Genomic DNA, 20,474 nt, shown 5'->3' on the forward strand with positions numbered 1-20,474 from the left:
TATGAACTTTTGTTTTTAGTTGACTGAGGAAGGGCAATGAATGCTCGAAACGTGTGTAAATAATATCAACACGTATCAACTAAATAAAATATGATGATAAAAATTGCCAAGTGCCTGAAAATAATTACAATAAATAATTTGTGTTTGAATCACTACTAATAACTACTAGCACGGTTTTAAAATACTAGAATAAGAATTCCGAAGCTAAAACGGCAACAGTCATCAAAAAATGGATAAGAGTCAACAAAACAACAACAATTACAGAGAAAAACTGCAAGGTAAGATTGATAGGCATATTATAGACGTAAACTACCTTAGAACACATTTGACAGAAAAGAGACTTTTAACAACATTAACATTACCAAGATCAATAGCTGAAGCTATACCCACAAGAGAAAGAAATTCTATTAATTTTAAAATTATAAGAGCTGCAATACAATACAAATATATTCGGATTAGAAGATTAAAACGTACTATGAAAAAACTTGAAACAAAGAACAAATCATATGAATTAAAAAATACAAACAGAAGGACTGAGAACAATCAAAGAATATGAAACAAATAAATATAAAAGACTAGTTAAAAAATTTCAATATCCTACCATTGAAGAATTGGCAGAATAGAAAGAAAGTCTTATTTTAAATAAAACAAGAATAGATATTCTAGCAAACATCACAGAAATATTACACAAAGGACTAGACNAAAGAAACAATACCTAATATGTTTGTTGTTTATAATTTTATAATGTTGTAACTTATGAACTTTTGTTTTTAGTTGACTGAGGAAGGGCAATGAATGCTCGAAACGTGTGTAAATAATATCAACACGTATCAACTAAATAAAATATGATGATAAAAATTGCCAAGTGCCTGAAAATAATTACAATAAATAATTTGTGTTTGAATCACTACTAATAACTACTAGCACGGTTTTAAAATACTAGAATAAGAATTCCGAAGCTAAAACGGCAACAGTCATCAAAAAATGGATAAGAGTCAACAAAACAACAACAATTACAGAGAAAAACTGCAAGGTAAGATTGATAGGCATATTATAGACGTAAACTACCTTAGAACACATTTGACAGAAAAGAGACTTTTAACAACATTAACATTACCAAGATCAATAGCTGAAGCTATACCCACAAGAGAAAGAAATTCTATTAATTTTAAAATTATAAGAGCTGCAATACAATACAAATATATTCGGATTAGAAGATTAAAACGTACTATGAAAAAACTTGAAACAAAGAACAAATCATATGAATTAAAAAATACAAACAGAAGGACTGAGAACAATCAAAGAATATGAAACAAATAAATATAAAAGACTAGTTAAAAAATTTCAATATCCTACCATTGAAGAATTGGCAGAATAGAAAGAAAGTCTTATTTTAAATAAAACAAGAATAGATATTCTAGCAAACATCACAGAAATATTACACAAAGGACTAGACGTCAATGGTCCAAATAGATGGAATGTTTTAGATATGTTACAGTCAAAACCCGTTTTTAGTTAGAACGCGTTTTAACTAGTTGAAACTAGTTTATACTGAATGTCTTTGTTAAAACCCGTTTTGTCTAGTTAAAACTAGTTTTAACTCAAATTCATTTTTGACTAGCAGTAAATTCTAGTTTTAACTAGACAAAACCGGTTTTGTCTAGTTAATTTACTGCTGTACATGTTTTGACTTTAGATAAAACTAGTTTTAACTTTTAACATTAGTTAAAACTAATTTTAGCTACATAAATATGTTTGGGGGAAATAAAGTTATGTATAGTGATTCGGCGGAAGATGCCTAACATTTTGCTTATGAAGAAAATTACAGCGCTAATTTGAGTTTAGGAGCCCTCTAATGAAAATATCATATTCTGGAGTATGTCTTTCAAATAAAAGTTTGGAGTTTATTTTAAAAAATTCTATACTGTGTTTGCAATGACGACTTTTTCACTGTCTGGCATTTTAAGCATCTCACCCCAAGTATCTGGGTGAGATGCCAAATGCCATTAGGGTAAGATAACAAATATAATTGCTTAAAATTAATTTTTGAATTTCTTAACCAAATTTAATTTATTGCATATGTAGTACAAAGTACTTCATAGTAAGTATAACAGCACAGTATAAGTATTGTTAAGTTTCCGCCCGTTCTAACGTGTTCTATAGCTAGCTGAAAGCTTTTTTCAGTCCAAAAACTTTTTTGAGAAGTCCTTATATAATTTCTATGCATATCCTGCAATAAAACGAGAAAACAAAAGTTTATTAAAAATAGGCATATTGGAAATCAATTAACAAAAAATAGGCACGTTACCCCAAGAAAAATGTGGCATATTTTCCATTTGTTGGGGTAAGATGCCTAGTAGAGTCACGTGCTCCAGCATGTCCGATCGGGATCGGCGGTAGCTGACAATGGAAACTTTAGAACCTTAACTACATCACACATAATTGTTTTTAGCAATTTTTAATAAATTCCATTTTAACTTTTAGTTTAAAATTATTCTAGAAACATTTCACAACAAAAACTTCGTTCTTATCTAGCTTTTATTCTTCTCGGATGTAGAAAATGAAGTAACGGTAGCCAACTACAGCTTTCCGCACTCAATATTGGCCCAACGATTCATCATACAAATACATGACAATATGTGACGTCACCGTTTGAAAATATCAAAAATTAGGCATCTTCCCCCGAATCACTCTATACGTTGCAGTCAAAACCAGTTTTTAGTTAGGATGCGTTTTAACTAGTTAAAACTAGTTTATACTGGATGTCTTTGTTAAAACCCGTTTTGTCTTGTTAAAACTAGAATTTACTGCTAGTCAAAAATGAACTTGAGTTAGAACTAGCTTTAACTAGACAAAACGGGTTTTAACAAAGACATTCAGTATAAACTAGTTTCAACTAGTTAAAACGCGTTCTAACTAAAAACGGGTTTTGACTGTAACAGATATAATACCAAATTTAGACAAAATAAGTAATAATCTTTCGGATATTGAATCGAGTATGATGAAAATGAAACTAAGTAATAAAATTAAAAAGTACGTAACTAAAGATAGAAAACAATCAATAGTCAAAGATAAGAATTATTTTCAATATAAAAATGAAATCAGAAAAGTACATAATTTTTTGAAATAAAACGAAATAGAAATCATAAAAGCCGACAAATCCAAACAAATTGTAATAGTCACCCAAAAATAGGTAAAAAATAAGAAACAAGAGATAATAAAGAATACAAAAATCAAGAAACTCCCTATATACCCTATTGAAGTTATATATTTAAAACTTAAAAAAGAATTACAAAATTAGAATAACTAGGAGAAATTAACAGAAATGAAAAATGGTTTATTTTTAATTGAAGGAAATGATCGCATACCAAGATTAAATGTACAATTAAAAACTCATGAGATAGGTGAAAAAGTTCGGCCAATAATAGACTTTAAATATTCAACACTATATAACTTAAAAAAATTCCTAAAGCAACAACTTAAACAGTACCCAAACTCAAAATTCGCAATTAAAAACACAGATGAACTTCTAGAAGAATTGAATAAAATTAGGATAGAAGAAAACTTTAAAGTTGCAAGTCTCGACATTATAGATATGTACCCTGTCAATAACATAGGAAATTATAGAAAATAAATTAAAGAATCCTGAAGTTAAAAATAAAATAATAAGTTTAATAGAATTTGCATATAGAAGTAATTATTTCGAGGTTGACAATTATTTTTATACACAGACAAGTGGAATAAGCATGGGATCAGTAATTGGACCAAAGTTAGCTGAATTAATAATGATTGATATAGATGACAAAATCAGCAAGATAAGAGGCGTAAAATTTTATAAAAGATACGTGGATGATATTATAATAATATACGATAAAACAGAAATAAAGATAGAAGAAATCAATAAACAAGTTAATAATATACAGGAAGAGATAAAATTTAAAACACAAATAGAAGATGCAACCAGAAAAAAATCAACTATTTAGACATTACGATAAGATTAAAACAAAGCTTAGAATTTAAAACATTTAGAAAGCCTGGATGAAGTCAGATAACAATAAGATATCAGCCCAACGTACCACTTCACGTCAAATATAACGTATTTAAAATGGGATATTCTAAGATAAAAAACAGGACAAGTCAAGAAATAGATATATCTGCAGATTTAGCTGAATTTAAAAAAAAAAAAGTTTCTCCTGGCAGGCTACCCACAAAAACTAGTAAAAAAATGGAAACTTAAGATAAATAATCCTAAAACACCACAAGATAATAAAAAAAATCGCATTAAGTATATTAGATTTCCATATATTAAAAGACTACACGAACAAATTGATAATAAAATAAGCAATATGCATTTTAAGTTAGCACCGTCATACCAAAAAATGTATACAAGATTAAAACAGTTCGACAATGAGAAAAAGCAACAACCACCAACTGAAACTAAGAATGTCGTGTATAAAATTCATTGTACTTGTAGCAATAATAAATGTTATATAGGAGAAACATAAAGGAAGTCAAAAACTAGATTAAAAAAACATATAGCGGATCTGAAATACAATAGACTAAATTCTGTCTTTCATGATCATTGCACAATGAATGACTGTACAATAGATAAAGATAATATACAAATACTCCACAAAGAAAAGGAAACATATAGTAGAAAGTTTATAGAAAGCGTAGAAATTATCAAAAGCAAAAAATGCATAAATAAAAATCTAAGTATTAAAATTATCGAAAACAGGCTAAATGTCTTATAATATTAAAAAATTTTTAGAAAAAATAATTTATATAAAAAGGTATTTTCTTGAAAAGAAATAATTTGTAAAAAGAATTTTTATAAAAAAAGACATTTCAAGAAAAAAAATATTTTATGTAGGAAGTAATGCTGCCACAAGGTGGCCTACTAGTCATATGACTGTAGTAACCAGTGGAACTCTTAACTTGTGGAAAGAAAAAGGGGGAGGAGAGGTTATCCCAATATGTTTGTAAAACGGGAATTGCTTGGTTCTGATGAAAGACAAATATGTAAATTTTAGTATTGTAAAATTAATAGTAAATGTGTAAGAAAAATTTGAAATTGTTTAAATTTTATAACAGTGCAAAACAGACAATTAGGTACGTAATTTATTGTATTGTTATCATGTAAATGTATAAGAGAAAATTCATATAAAAAGTTTTTAAAATATTTTAGATAATACGAAACCGAATGTTTTTAAAAAAAAAGAATGTTAAAAGCCAAGAATTTTGCAATTCCATGATAACAAGTAAAATGGTCAATGAAAATTTGTGGTTTTAAAATTAACGGTTTGATGGTTTTATCCTGATAATTTTATGTGATACGTACGAAAAGAATTTTTAATTTTAATAAAAACTTTAATACACTTTACTTTATATCATTGGATTCTTTTTGTGGCTTCCGCCATCTATAATTTTAATAAAATAACAACTAAAAACAATATGTCTCACATATATGAATATGTTGGTATATTAAAATAATCTATTAATGTACTTACCTGATCTTAATTTATTCAATATGAATTCATCAATGAGTAAATTGAATTCGAAACCATCGACGTTAATCAAAGCCCTTACTAACTTCATGGTTGCTGCCGTCTTGTTTGCTGAGGTATTCAGCACTGAAAAAGACGCTTGCAGTTTGCTGGCAGCGCACTGGCAGCAACTGGAAGTTGGCTGAGATTTTGAACAGAGGTGCTGAGAAACGCTGGCAGCCGCTGAGATTTTGAATACACCCAACTGTTCAAACGGTCATTCAAGGACACTAGATGAGAAAAGAATTGTGGCACGCGATAACTGACGTGCGCTCCGCGCGCGTGTCACGCGTGTCAAGCTTTTTGTACATAGTAATATTACTTCTAAATTGGCCCCCACTGTTTTCAACGTTATAATTAACTCTAACACTTGTACACAACGTCTTTCAAAGACACTAGCTGAGGCAATAAAACAATTATTCCATTTTGGTGTGTGCTAAGTGACGAGTGACACACATGAAAGTTTTTTCCATATAATAATATTAAAACCATTGTTTTTTGAAACTATTTAACGTTGTTTTTATACTATTTACAAATATTTCTCTGTATAAAAATTTAAGTACGAAAAATAGTTAAAAAAAACCATACAGGTACTGTACATACTTTTACATACTTTTATTATTTATTTATTTAGTTATTCATTTATTTATAACGTAAAAAAAAGTAAACAAATAAGAAAAAGATAATAGCATCTACAGGGTGTATCAGTACAGCGGTTACAAACTTTCAGTACAGATAGAGTACACCTGGACGATCGGAAATCACATAGCAATGCATGGTTGGAAATGCTTCCTGGTGCGGTAGTGACAACACAAAACACAGAAAAGGAAGGACACGAACAGTGAGAAAACATGTTTATTATTATTAGTATAGCAAAAATGCTGAGATGTTTTTGGCTGCAGATGTGATGTCTGCATCACGGCTCGGGATCGTAATTTCGAACACCATCTTTGATTTTTGATCTGTTATAAATTTTTTAATTTAATAACATAAGATGTGTTTCTATTTCAACACTTGGCGGTATTCCATTTTTATTTAGTTGACTATTTAGTTATGTACAGTAGTTTAGTTGAATAAAGATAGAATACTGCCAAGTGTTAAAATAGAAATACACCTTGTGTAAGTGAATCAAAGAAACTTAAACAACACGGTTTCAGAAGATTTAAAACTGTTATAAATTATCAATATTTACAAGTATATAACAAAAACAGATGTTTTTTCATATAATCTATAAAGAATAGATATCGAAAAATTTGTTCTGGTACTGTATGTACCAATTTGAAAGGACGCCGGGGCCAGACAGTGCAGTCTACATGCAGTCACGTGTCTTGTAACCTGGTGTTGAAAGTTTATAATTACTTTCTGACTTAGCCGGGGAGTGGTAAGGTTTGGGTAACTAGGTCAGGTTAACTAGTTTTAAACGTATTTCTGCTTCGAAAAGTAAATATTAGCTAAAGTATTGGCCTTTTAGCAAAGAGGGAACAAAAGAAGCGCGACCTTGTCAATTGGACCCCGTGAGGTCGGGTAATATACCACTTGTAAGGTGTTGACTTGCAAACGAGGGAAAAACAAAGAAAGCATTGACTTTGTCAGTTGGACCCACCTGTGGTCAGACGATAGACTATTTGCCATGTGGTAAACTACTAAAAACGTAAACACGTGATGGACGTTACTGTAAGCTTGACTCTCGTTGGATGACAGCGGACCTGAGTGTAAGCTGTTCCGACAAGAAAGTGTTGTGATTGGTCAGAAGTTTCTGTCCAAAAATCCCTTAAATTGCAGGGCGAACGGGAGAGGAAAGAGAGATAGGCAAGTGACTGGTACATGGTAGTCTCAAGCACTTGGGAAGTTCGCTGAGCGTAGAGAGTGTGTTCTCCTCTGATAAACATCTCAGGGATGGGTTAGTGTGGAGACTGAACTGACAGTGCAGTTAAGCCAACTTTACAAGCTTACTGAGGCCTCTCCAAAGTTTAATAGTTCCCTGAAGTCAATCTAGTACGTGAGGCACCACGCTTTGTTATTCTGTATATACTATGTTTCCGAACTTGTACACTCTACGTATAGAATTTGTAAATAAACTGTAAATATTGTATAACTTGAGTATGGAGGTGGGCTTTCCATTTATCCTGGATCAGTATAGCGAATCGAGATACACACGGAAATCAACTCAACGAGACGGAGTTTGGTAAAGAACTTCACTAAGATTTTCACTATTACACATTATATACATCTTTTTTAAACGAATATTACAATATTCAAATATAATTAGCGATGAATTAAAATTTTCAGCTAATAGGCAACATCCGGAATTACTTCCGGATGTTGCCTATTCGCTTTTTTTTATCTTTCTACATCGATTGTTCTATACAGATAGTTGAATATTCTCCTGCACTTAGCATTTAATATTTTCATTTTATCTAAACATATATATACCAAATTTTTCATTATCAAATGTATTATCTATATATCAAAAAGTTACATTTTCGAAAAAAGCGTTAATAAAAGATTTAAAATGATCAGTTTTATTTGCTGAGTTTATAATGTCCAGTGATATGTTTTAGACAAATTGCACTTCTCTGGAACCTGAGATTGTAAAGTTACAACGTGGTTTACAATATACAGCAGTGTTTCGCAACCGGTGTGCCGCGGCGCACTAATGTGCCGTCATGAGGTGAAAAGTATGACGTAAACTTTTACACATTCTATTAATTTCAAGTTTTACTTATATATTTTTATCATAGTCGTTGTTTTTCTTATGTTTGTATTTCATTCACTGATGAAATAAGATGATGTTAAAGCAATAAACACATATGTCGTCCCAGTACTCATTTATTCTTTTGGAGTTATACATTGGACTCACACAGATCTTAAGCAACTCCAAATGAAAACAAGAACAACACTTACTAAGCATAAACAACATCATCCTAAATCTGCCATAGAAAGATTAACGCTTCCACGTAATCGTGGTTGACGTGGCTTGATCGACATAGTTAACCTCCACAACAAACAAATACAGACATTGCGAGAGTTTTTCTACAAAAAACAAGAAACGTCTCAGTTACATAAAGCAGTAACTCTAGCAGACTCAAGTAATACACCCTTAAATTTACATTTACAACGTATGGACACGACACAACATATAAATAGCATAGACATTATTAAGCAATCATAGGTACGAAAGGCACTCCATGGCAGACATCCCTATGACCTGGCCCAGGATTTTGTTGACAAAACTGTGCCAAACAGCTGGTTAGCTCGGAAATGCCTCTTTGGGGAGACGGAAGGATTCATGATTGCCATACAGGATCAAGTCGTTAATACTAAAAACTACAGAACACACATACTCAAAGATATAACAGTCATAAATGACACATGTAGAAAATGTCACATTATGCCAGAAACCATATAACACATCATTTCTGGTTCCAAGTTCTAGGCACAGACAGATAATTCACATAGACATAATCAAGTAACAAATATAATACAGCAAGAGCTTGCAAACAAACACAAATTATTAGATATCCACGAACCATACTAGAAATACATTGCACAGACAGTATTGCACAAGCAAAAAATGTACTATGATAGAGCCAAAATCACAAATGAAACAATTTACCACAATAGACCAGACATTCCACTCATTGACAAACACAATATAGTCACATACATTATAGACATAGCCATTCCAAACACTCACAATGTACAAAACACATACACTGAAAAAGTCAGTAAGTACAAAATACACGAATTAATTTATTTAAAACATTAATTTTAAAGGAATCTGCAAATACCGTTATGTGTTTACCGTTGGTATTCCATTCGCGCATCACCGAAGACATTTGACATTTAGAACTAGAAGTACCCTCGCGGCTTCAAACGTGAAGCAATAACTGCAAACCATCTTCCGAAATCAGTTATAAGATAAAAAATCGTAAAAAAATATAATTTTATGAAATTTTTATCTCTCTTCTTCGTTTATTTTTTAAACAGAAATAATATGTTACGTTAGGCATTTTGTTTCTCGTTCATATTCAATTTTTCTCGAAATAAAATACTGACAACAGAATGTGAGTTGTGGTTCTATTCCTGTCAGAATGATTTATAATTTTTACTCAAATATCCATACTTGAGTAAAGATTCAGCATAAAAAGACTTGCAATTTCGAATATAATTTAAGAAAAAGAATCAAAAAATGGGAAATTGTTTTCAGTCTCTATCACAACTGAACGAGAAAAAAATAAATTAAAAACTCCTAACGTCTAGTCGTATTGACCAAGTGTTAAGATTTATAATTAGCGATAAGAAAGTTTTACTTAGGGGAGACCGGGGCAACTTCGGCATGCGGGGCAAGTTTGTCAAGCGCTTTTTTTTAAAAACAAATTAAAAGGAGACTTTGGTTATAGGTTAGGCAGTTGAGTTTTATTGGTGGCTTGTTGAGTGTAGTGTTTTTATTGTTCTCCAACAAGCGTAGTTGAATTATCAAGCAAATTTTCATTTTCGTTCAATTCCATATAATATTTTTTTTCCATTTATATTGAATTGGCAGGTTTTGTTATAATTCCATGATAACGAAAGTTACTTTTCCTGTTAGAAGGATGTAACTTCAACTTATTCACGTGGCCAGATCGTGGCTTGGCATTCTGTTCTCAGGGTTGTACTTAATGTTTCGAAATCATGACTAGCGGGGTAAGATCGGCAACATAAAGCCACATTAGAAGCAAAGGATAAAAATCAAACAGATGATAAATGAAAACATGTTTGCATTTGTTATTCATGTATATATGTCTTTGAACTTGCATTTCGTTGTAATAATATTAAATGGGTGTTGGATTTGTATTTCTTTGTTTTAATAGTGAATTCCAACTTATACATTGTTAATAACATAATTTTATATACGTGCCTATCTTGCCCCATTACTGTTGCCCCTATACCAGGGGCAACTTTAATAAAAATAATTAAAATAATTACAACTTTACAAAAAGAGAGAAGTTGCCGATCTTGCCCCTATACCCGGGGCAACTTTGTCAATTTCTCTCTTCTTGTAAAGTTGTAATTATTTTAATTATTTTTATTTCCAAACTGATTTTAACCAGTTCTATAGTAAGGTAACATTCCAATAGACAATATGCAAAGCTTTTTTTTCAGTTTACAGCAGTATTTATTACACAAAATTTAAGTAAAGCTTAACATGTCGATCTTGCCCCGGTCTCCCCTATATATTATATAATCTAGTGAGTCAGCGTCATAGGAGCGATTATGCGACAACATAACAGCACTCTGAAATTAATTGTATCCTGATAAAGAGAAATATTAGTTGTAGTTAATCAGACTAAATATATTTAATTCAGGAATGAAGATGTAATTTGATTAATCCATTCTAAAATGACCTTCCTATCGTTTTTAAAGGCACAGTGACTTGTCTACGTTTTACTCTCAAAATCTCTGAATGATAAGATATATTGTACTAGCGATATCGTTAATATTGCAGAATAATATGGGGCTTTTGTTTGAACGAAGAACTATGTACGGTAGGCCTACTGTACATTATACAAAAAAGCTTCGACACCTATCAATCTCGGTGGTCTACCCCAGCGTTTCACGTAGCATTGACACGTATAATAATTTCTAAACCTTAATTATTAAATATTGTAATTGTAAATAATATTTTGAAAATCTCATTAGAAACAATCGAAGGTAAGACAAAATAAAATGCTATTATGTAGAATAATTCGTTTTTTTGCTTGTTTTTAAAATCGTTTTTTTTTTTTGTAAGTGTTGCAAAATTGATAAATTCACTTTTCTGAAATTTTTGAAATATTAAAAATTCTTGCAAAAACTAACTTCTAAGCAGTCTTTTCCTGAAAACATTTAGGAAAACACTTCATAGAAGTTAGTTTTTGCGAGAAAGCTAAAAGAAAACTTTATTAAGTTTAAAATCCGTTTATTTTTGTAGTTGTTTCATAGAAAAAAAGCGTAGTTGTCTGCAGTTGTGTAAAGTTTAAAAAAATCTATTATTTTAATGTTATTAGAGCTAGACTATACATTAATTAGAAATTACATGTTACATCCCAGCTCATCAGCAATTGCTTTAAATTAAGAATTGATTTCTTCTGAAAGTTTTTGCCTTAGTAAAACATTTATTTTTATAAAATTGTTGCAAAATGTAAGAAATGAAAAAATTTAGCATATTTTGAAAGCAAATATAGGGGAGACCGGGGCAAGATCGGCATGTTAAGCTTTACTTAAATTTTGTGTAATAAATACTACTGTAAACTGAAAAAATAGCTTTGCATATTGTCTATTGGAATGTTACCTTACTATAGAACTGGTTAAAATCAGTTTGGAAATAAAAATAATTAAAATAATTACAACTTTACAAGAAGAGAGAAATTGACGAAGTTGCCCCGGGTATAGGGGCAAGATCGGCAACTTCTCTCTTTTTGTAAAGTTGTAATTATTTTAATTATTTTTATTAAAGTTGCCCCTGGTATAGGGGCAACAGTAATGGGGCAAGATAGGCACGTATATAAAATTATGTTATTAACAATGTATAAGTTGGAATTCACTATTAAAACAAAGAAATACAAATCCAACACCCATTTAATATTATTACAACGAAATGCAAGTTCAAAGACATATATACATGAATAACAAATGCAAACATGTTTTCATTTATCATCTGTTTGATTTTTATCCTTTGCTTCTAATGTGGCTTTATGTTGCCGATCTTACCCCGCTAGTCATGATTTCGAAACATTAAGTACAACCCTGAGAACAGAATGCCAAGCCACGATCTGGCCACGTGAATAAGTTGAAGTTACATCCTTCTAACAGGAAAAGTAACTTTCGTTATCATGGAATTATAACAAAACCTGCCAATTCAATATAAATGGAAAAAAAATATTATATGGAATTGAACGAAAATGAAAATTTGCTTGATAATTCAACTACGCTTGTTGGAGAACAATAAAAACACTACACTCAACAAGCCACCAATAAAACTCAACTGCCTAACCTATAACCAAAGTCTCCTTTTAATTTGTTTTTTAAAAAAAGCGCTTGAGAAACTTGCCCCGCATGCCGAAGTTGCCCCGGTTTCCCCTATACTTTTCCTAGATCCAATTCTATAGCAAAAAGAATAAATTTTTTTTTTTTTTTTGAAATTTGAAATTCCATTAACTTCGAAGTTGTTGCAAACACGAAAAATATAGTTTTTTTGCAATTGTTGCAAAATAAAACAAAATTCATGTAATATATATATATACATAACGTTATAAACCCATTAAATATCTTAAAAATAAATTTATATAAAAAATTCATAAAAATTTACTTTAAGTTTGAAATAATTTATTTTGAAATTATACCAAAGTGTAAGTAATTTATTTCTATGAATTAATGCAAAAGCAAATAAAAATGTTACAATTTAAGTTGTTTAAAAAGCTGATATAAACTTATATGTTATAAATGTTTCAAGAAGAGCTGATGAAAATTTACTATAATTTTAAATCACTTCCTCTTGAAAGATATTGCAAATATTAAAAATTGAATTTCTTGCAATCGTTGCAAAATAAAAAAAAAAAAAATTATTTACTAAAAAGCTTTTAAAGCAGATATAAATCTTTAATTTATAGTTACTTACAACAGCAGATATGATAAAAATCTGTTTTAAATTTGAAAGTACTTCCTCTTGAAAGATATTGCAAATATTAAAAATTGAATTTCTTGCAATCGTTGCAAAATAAAAAAAAAATTATTTACTAAAAAGCTTTTAAAGCAGATATAAATCTTTAATTTATAGTTACTTACAACAGCAGATATGATAAAAATCTGTTTTAAATTTGAAAGTACTGTATTATGCAAGTTGTTGCAAACGTGATATATTCAATTTGTTCAATTTCTGTAGAATTAAAGAAAAATGCTGTCTAAAATGTTTCATAGCTGATATGAATATTTTAGATATCAATATTTAAAGAAAAGCAAATAAAAATTTAAAAGTTTAGAATAACATTTGTTTCTTGGTGTTCCAACTGTCGAAAAAAATAGTTCTTTGCAATTGTTGCAAAATAAAAATTAATTCATAGAATTTCGAAAAATACTGAGGCCACTATAGACTTATTATAAATAATTCTGTATAGCAAAGCTGATAAAACTGTTGCAATTTCAAACCTTCATTTTACAAGTTGTTGCAAAGTGGAAAATATAGGTTTTCGCAACTGTTCCGAAATTAAGAAAAATTGTAGTATTTATATTCTTTACAAAGCATATAAAGAATTTATAAAAANACTTCTAAAGTTTTTACTTTGAATAAAAATTTGTATGTACATTTAAGAGATGTGTATCAAGTAAAGCTCCACATTTCATTATCTATTTATTTATCTAACCAAACGACCTTATGGCTATTGGCCTTTTTCAAGGGTAAAAAAAAGATATAAAAATATATAAAATAAATAATCAGCAAAACGATTAAAAAAACAGAAAAAATTATAAATATAAAAATACACACAACTAGTCACAATCATAATCTTATTCTGTCCACCAGTGTCTATTAACAGGACTTATTAAAATAACTTTAAGGATGCTGCAACTCAGTTTCATAGATTAGAAAATTGTTGTTTTATGTAATTTACCTGGACACATACGTGTTAATATTGCCTTTCCAATGTGTTCGTCCCTCAGCAGGTATTTGAATGACACATTCACTTCAGGGCTAATTCTTTATATTCCGATTTCCACCAAGCCATTAAAGTTAAACATTATTAACAGTAAGTTTTTAAACCAATCCACCTCCGATTGTTCTCCTTGACTTACACTTAAAGCCAGTTTAATAAGTACTGTTAATAGATACGTACTAGTGAACGAAATAAGATAATAATAAATTAAGGACATTGAGGCATATTAATTTAACTAGTCACAGCTCGATTTTTTTTTCACAGCCCGTTTAAATTGCCTGTAAATAGTCAAATCTTTGTATTCTTCTTTCAAACCATTTCAGTTATATATATCGATAAGTTGATGGATTTGTACGTCTCGGCCAAAACAGTGCTTAATGTTTGGTAGAATCAAATTATTTTTCCATCGATAGTTATAGTAAGAAGGCCTAAAGTATTTATTTAACTCTTCAGTTATATAAGATTCTTTCCTGCTCACTTTTATTTGCTTAAAGCTGTCTAGAAGAACTCGTTTTTTATATAAAACTTTTATTTTGGCAATTTTAGTCTGTTTATAATAAGAACTGACAGAAGAATTATATGGTAACTTGTATAATGCTCTAATAAAGTTGTTTTGTATGACTTGAAACCTATTTAATACAAAAGAAAAAGCTGTACCCCATACGGAAATAAAATAACGCAGTTTAGGTTCCATTAAAGCGCGATATAAACGCAAAACAGTCTCAAAATTTAAATAACTAATTATTCTTTTCAGTATTACAATAAATCTAGATAAATACAGTGTTAAAGTATTTATATGATTATTACATCGTAATTTATCAATTTCAATACCTAAATATTTTACAGTATTATTTCTATGAATACGTTCGCTATTAATTCTTACTTGTATAAATTTAATTTAAATTTGTAATTAGAAAATTAATTTTGTGGTCAAAGCTGCCCAAACCACTACTACTGACGCTTTCACATAACATTCCGACCTATTATTGCAAAGTTGTCAAATGAATATAGCTACAAACGGATTTTCGTCACAGTCGCCACCGTTCCTCTGGATAGAAGTCGTCAGACGGACATTTTTCGTACCACCTATTCGGATTAATTGTAACTGACTTTATTACGTGCCTCCTATTTGGATTAATTGCAACAAAGTTTATTAAGTGCCAAACAAAACTTGAATTAACGTCGTCGCCAGAACTTTGGATTAAGTCAAGAACCAGATTATCAATTATCAGCTATTCAAGAATCAACCAAACTCCAGGTACTTATCGCCACGCAAACTATTGTAAGCTCTCTCTCTCTCTCAAGAATGGTCTTAAATGACCGTTCTTATAGATTAGATAGTAAGGTTAAAATACCTTACTATCGAATCTATCGACATATTGTAAGATATGTATTTTTTAGCGTTACCCACTAAACTGTTGTTATGTTAATCTAGTCTCTGAAAGAATCACTTCCGGTGTGCTATCTCTCACTCCCTCCATCCAGAATCTAATCGCTCTGTTATGCAACCGCTCGCGTAACCTAGTTAGGTTTCCGTGTCAACCAAGACGCGGTAATGTCATCCTGACAAGGCATCGAGGAGGTGCCGACTCTTCGGTCACACTATCATGCTATTTATTGACAATAAAGTGTTTATGTGTATTATTTGCATGAAAAATCGTGATAGGTATGTTAGAACTTTAAAGATTTAATAACTAATAAAATATCACTATTTTACTTGAATTACCGTTTTAACGAGAAGTCTTGAAACGTATGTCTTACTGTTATTTACAAAATTAGTATGGATACCGATACAGATGATAAAGAAGCTTAAAGAATAACGAGTACAGGAGAAGTCGGTCAAGGACAAAGATCTCTGTAAACACAGTGTAAACAAACACGAATTTCGAACGGATCTGTATCATATGTCTAATTATTCAGATATTTTCAGATATATTTTTAGATAAGTCACAATACTCTTTTAAAGATTAAAAAATATTGCGATACGATATATCAGAAAATGATATATTATCTCGATACCTTTAATCTCACAGTGTTACTTAAATACCACACAATCTCTCCTATCAATGCTGACAATGGGCGTTTATAATAAAGAAGTAAAGAAATAAAACGTTTTTATCACTAATTTTACTTTTCTCTTGATAGGCAGTGGCAAATAAAGTCACACGACATTATCAGAAATATATTCCTAAAGATAAACTAAAGTTTTTTTACTATATAAATATATTGCTTATCTGAATCGACATTTCTATTAATTTCAGTCAAGTATGGAAGGAACAGCTGAAGATTTCGATAGAACACCCAGAAACGTAGCACATCTCTATGTAAGATCATGTCTGGATTTCCACTTTCCAAACATAGAATGGTCCGACGACGATATTATATTAGATATTGGATGTGGCCCAGGAAGAGTTACCAAACACTTTCTCTTACCAAAATGCCCAAAATTGAAGAAACTCGTTGCTATCGACGTAGATCCTAGTAGCATCGAGTATGCCCGAAAGACCTATTTTGACGAAAAAATTGAATATAAAACACAAGATATTCTAAAAGGGTGAGTTACTATTAACATTAATTTTACAAAATCAACATGGCATTAAATGATTGCAACAATTTAATGCAGCATTTCTCAAGTTTCGATTATACACGAACAATCAATGAAGTTACGAATTTCTATGCAAACTAACTCTTCTTTTGGTTTTAGAAACTAATTTTTCTTATAAAAATTGAAAATGTTATTCAGTAGGGATTTGTATACCAACAACAATAAATTGCAGATTATAAGTTATAAAGAAAACATTGAAATAATTGTTTTATTTGCTATTAGTAGAGTAAAAGTTAATTATGTACTGTAATTCAAGAATGGTTTTCAATGTGTTAAAAAACACTACGTTTATAAGTTAAAAGTGTGAAAAAGGAAATATTATTACTAGTTGCACAACTTTTTTTCTATTACTTTGTTTAAGAAATAAGGCAAAGGCACTTACTCGATTGTCGCAGAACTATAATGACGCCATTAAGAAGTCCAACAATTTTTAGTTATAACAAGATATAAAATTTAAGCATTGACGATCTAAAAAAGTAATTTTATTAAATTATAAGAAAAATCTCTGTTGAAAAGTATTTGAATTTAAAAATAAAACTATGAACTAGCTCATAAACAAAATTGTTTTTTGTCAGTTATTATGAGATGTTATTTAAAAAATAATTTTCATATCTATTCATTATCATAAAAGTGCAAAAGACTTAATTTTGTGGGTACAAATGAATTTTATATGAAATTTGTAGATTGGAATAACTAATAATACCTTCATTAAGTCTGATTGACTCGAGTTAAGGCATGTGATTTTTTTTTGTATCNATTATATTTTCTTTGTTAACCTGTTTACCTTTTTTAATTTTTTATACCAGTCTACGGACTCGGGACTTATTAAGCCTCCAAAGGTCAGAAACGAATGGAAAACTAGTAGTTTTCCGTGTACTAAAGATTAGTACAGTACGGTAATAATAATATAAAAAAAAAGTAAATGCGATGTTATAACTTTGCCATTTGTTGATAAAAAGCAGTTTTTGGGTAAATATGTCACTATTTTAAGATAGATAACGTGTTTAAGTTACTTTATTGAATTGTAATTTTTATCAAATTACAAATGCAAGTAATTTTTAATTAACTTAAAATATTTACTTAATATCGTCCCATTCCTAAATTTGTATTTATTCTTTCGTAATTTAATGTAAGTAATGCAAATTTCACGTGAAGTGGTCTTTACTTCTTTAACAAAAGATGTTACGTATTTCAAGGAATTGTTTACAATATAACTAATTATGAAGTCTGTATAGTTTTCACTGAATTTCTGCTTGCTTTTTGTAGTGCTAGTGGTTATCTGTAAACGATCATTTCAGTAAATATTCGAGTATCCATTAATTAGTACATATTTGGTTGTTCATTGTAAGTAACGTGCCATCGCTGAATGTTATAACTTCCAAATTCTTAAACTCAAACTGAGTACTCCTTTTTCCTATTGTTTGAGATACAGTTTAAAAACATAAATTGTGACAGTACTCTTGTCTGTAATGGCCGGATAACCGAAGTAATACTCGAATGAGTCTGCCAGTCTGGGACACTTTTCGATTCGGCTCATTACATCTGAGAAATTTATCAGTTTGCTCTGTTCCGGATATGCTAGATCTCATTTCTTACCACATATATATTGTGGTAAGAGTAAAGATCTCAGTCAAGCAGACAGGCTGCAACGAATTTTCTAAAACATCCCACATGTTCTATGGAATTTAAGTCAGGAGTTCTTGTCGGCATTTATATGTGACAAATAAATTCACTATCAATAAAGTCAATAACCAGTGCATCTCTATGCGTGTGAAAATTGTCGTGTTTGAACACGAAACTTACACTGGCAGCAGTTGGGAAAACTCTCAGATAGTGTTCCGGAACTTCTCTGTATTTTTGGAGGTAATAGTATCCCTTGCAAAAAACGTGCAGCTTAGTCTACAATTTCCACTTCAAAACGTAACACCATCTATTAAAAATCTCTCGATGAAGCACACAGGCTTACATAGAAACCATGTATAGAGATATACTATATATGTGTTTGTGTGTGTATCTGTAGGGAAAGAGAGGATTGCCAATTTTTTATTACACACTACTGATTCTCACTGGCTTGTGATCAAATTTTACGTACAATTTTTTCCATATCATAGGCATGGTCGAAAGCAAAAACTAACTATTAATTTTAAGTGTTTATTTTTTGTTTGATATTTGATTAAACTTTAAAGTAAAACATCTTGACATATAGAGAGCAGTATATTATTAAACATTTATCTGTAGATCTATCTTAAATGTAAGTGTTTTCTATAGTTTATAAAATTGATGCTACCAAAATAGCTCTGGCTACTCTCTTTTTATATAGAATTCGTTAAGGAAAACTTATAAACAGCTTACTTCATTTCTAGTTTATTTTAATTATTTTCAGATTTCTTTTTGGCCATATTGCCTAAAGCCGTGTTTAAGAATATGGAACCAGACGTCAAACGCCGTCTATGGAAACTGGCCGAACCAATTGCTCTCAGATCTTTTTTCCAAAGTAAAAATGGCACAGGTGTACATTCTTATGAAGTTTTGCAAGTTTTGGGACATAAGGAAGTGTAGTAATTAATTTTCTTTATTACTTTACAACATATGACCTAATTGGATTTGTATTATGGGGTATATTACAAAAAATAAAGATAATTTTAAATTTAACAGTTTTAAATTTAAGAATCAACTTTCCTTTAAACATAAATCCATAGAAATTTGACAGCAACTCTGAAAACCTTTTAAACAGCAGTTTTTTTTAATTCTGCAGGAATTGAGAAAACTGAATATACCATATTTGCAACAATCTCCATAATAAAATAATTTCAAACTTACAGCAAATTTTTATCAAATTTCCTGTGAGAATTAACCTCTAAAATTTATTTATATCAGCTCCGAGAGCGTTCTTAATAACTAAAAGTTTTTAAAATTTTGCAACAATTGCAAGAAATTAAAGTTTTAATATTTGCATAATTTTCAAAAGAAAAAAGTGACTTAAAATTACAGCAGATTTTTATCAGTTTTATTATTGAAATTACAGATTTTTAAAAAATAGTTATTGCTATTGTCTTAAATATTTAATTTATAGATCTTGATATGCGCTTTAAATATTCTAAAAAGTACAATTTTTTAATTTTTGCAACAATTGCAAAATACTAAATTTTTCACTATTGCAACTACATTCAGAATAAAGAAGTCTCATGATCAAGACAGATCGCTATTATTTTCACTATTGTAATTTATTTTTAAAAAGTATTATATCTGCTTTGTTAAGCATTGAAAAAGTAGAATATTTTTATATTTTGCAACAACGAGAAAAACTATATCTTTCACATTTGCAACAACTTGAATATAAAAAAGATTTTGAATTTAATGCAAATGTTTATCTTCCTTAATACAACTATCAAAAATCTACATCAGCTTTCAATATTTTCCAAATAGTAGCATTTTTTATACGTTTGCACCAATTTAAAAAAAAAACTGAAATTGCCACATTTGCTAGAACTTTCAGAGCAATTAATTGTAAATTTAAAATAAATTATATCAGTTTTGCTATAGATTTTTATTATTAGCAAGTTATTAGCATTATTAGCTTCAAAAACTTACCAACAACTGAAATTTTTACATTTATAAATTATTGCAACAACCAAATATTTTCCACTTTGTAAC

General features: G+C 29.8%; 1 protein-coding gene across 1 annotated transcript in view; it reads left to right on the forward strand.

Annotated features, from left to right (window-relative positions):
- LOC111629732 (malonyl-[acyl-carrier protein] O-methyltransferase-like) overlaps positions 1–19,439 on the forward strand; it is a 40,707-nt gene extending 21,268 nt beyond the window's left edge. The window contains exon 5 of the mRNA XM_023373636.1: positions 19,204–19,439. Within this exon, the coding sequence (XP_023229404.1) occupies positions 19,204–19,379 (176 nt within the window). The 3' untranslated portion in view covers positions 19,380–19,439. The remainder of the gene's footprint in view (positions 1–19,203) is intronic.
- Positions 19,440–20,474: the final 1,035 nt, after the last annotated feature.

The sequence above is a fragment of the Centruroides sculpturatus genome, unplaced genomic scaffold (assembly GCF_000671375.1).
Source record: "Centruroides sculpturatus isolate CEXI.00-Female unplaced genomic scaffold, Cexi_2.0 scaffold482, whole genome shotgun sequence".
NCBI lineage: Eukaryota > Metazoa > Arthropoda > Arachnida > Scorpiones > Buthidae > Centruroides > Centruroides sculpturatus.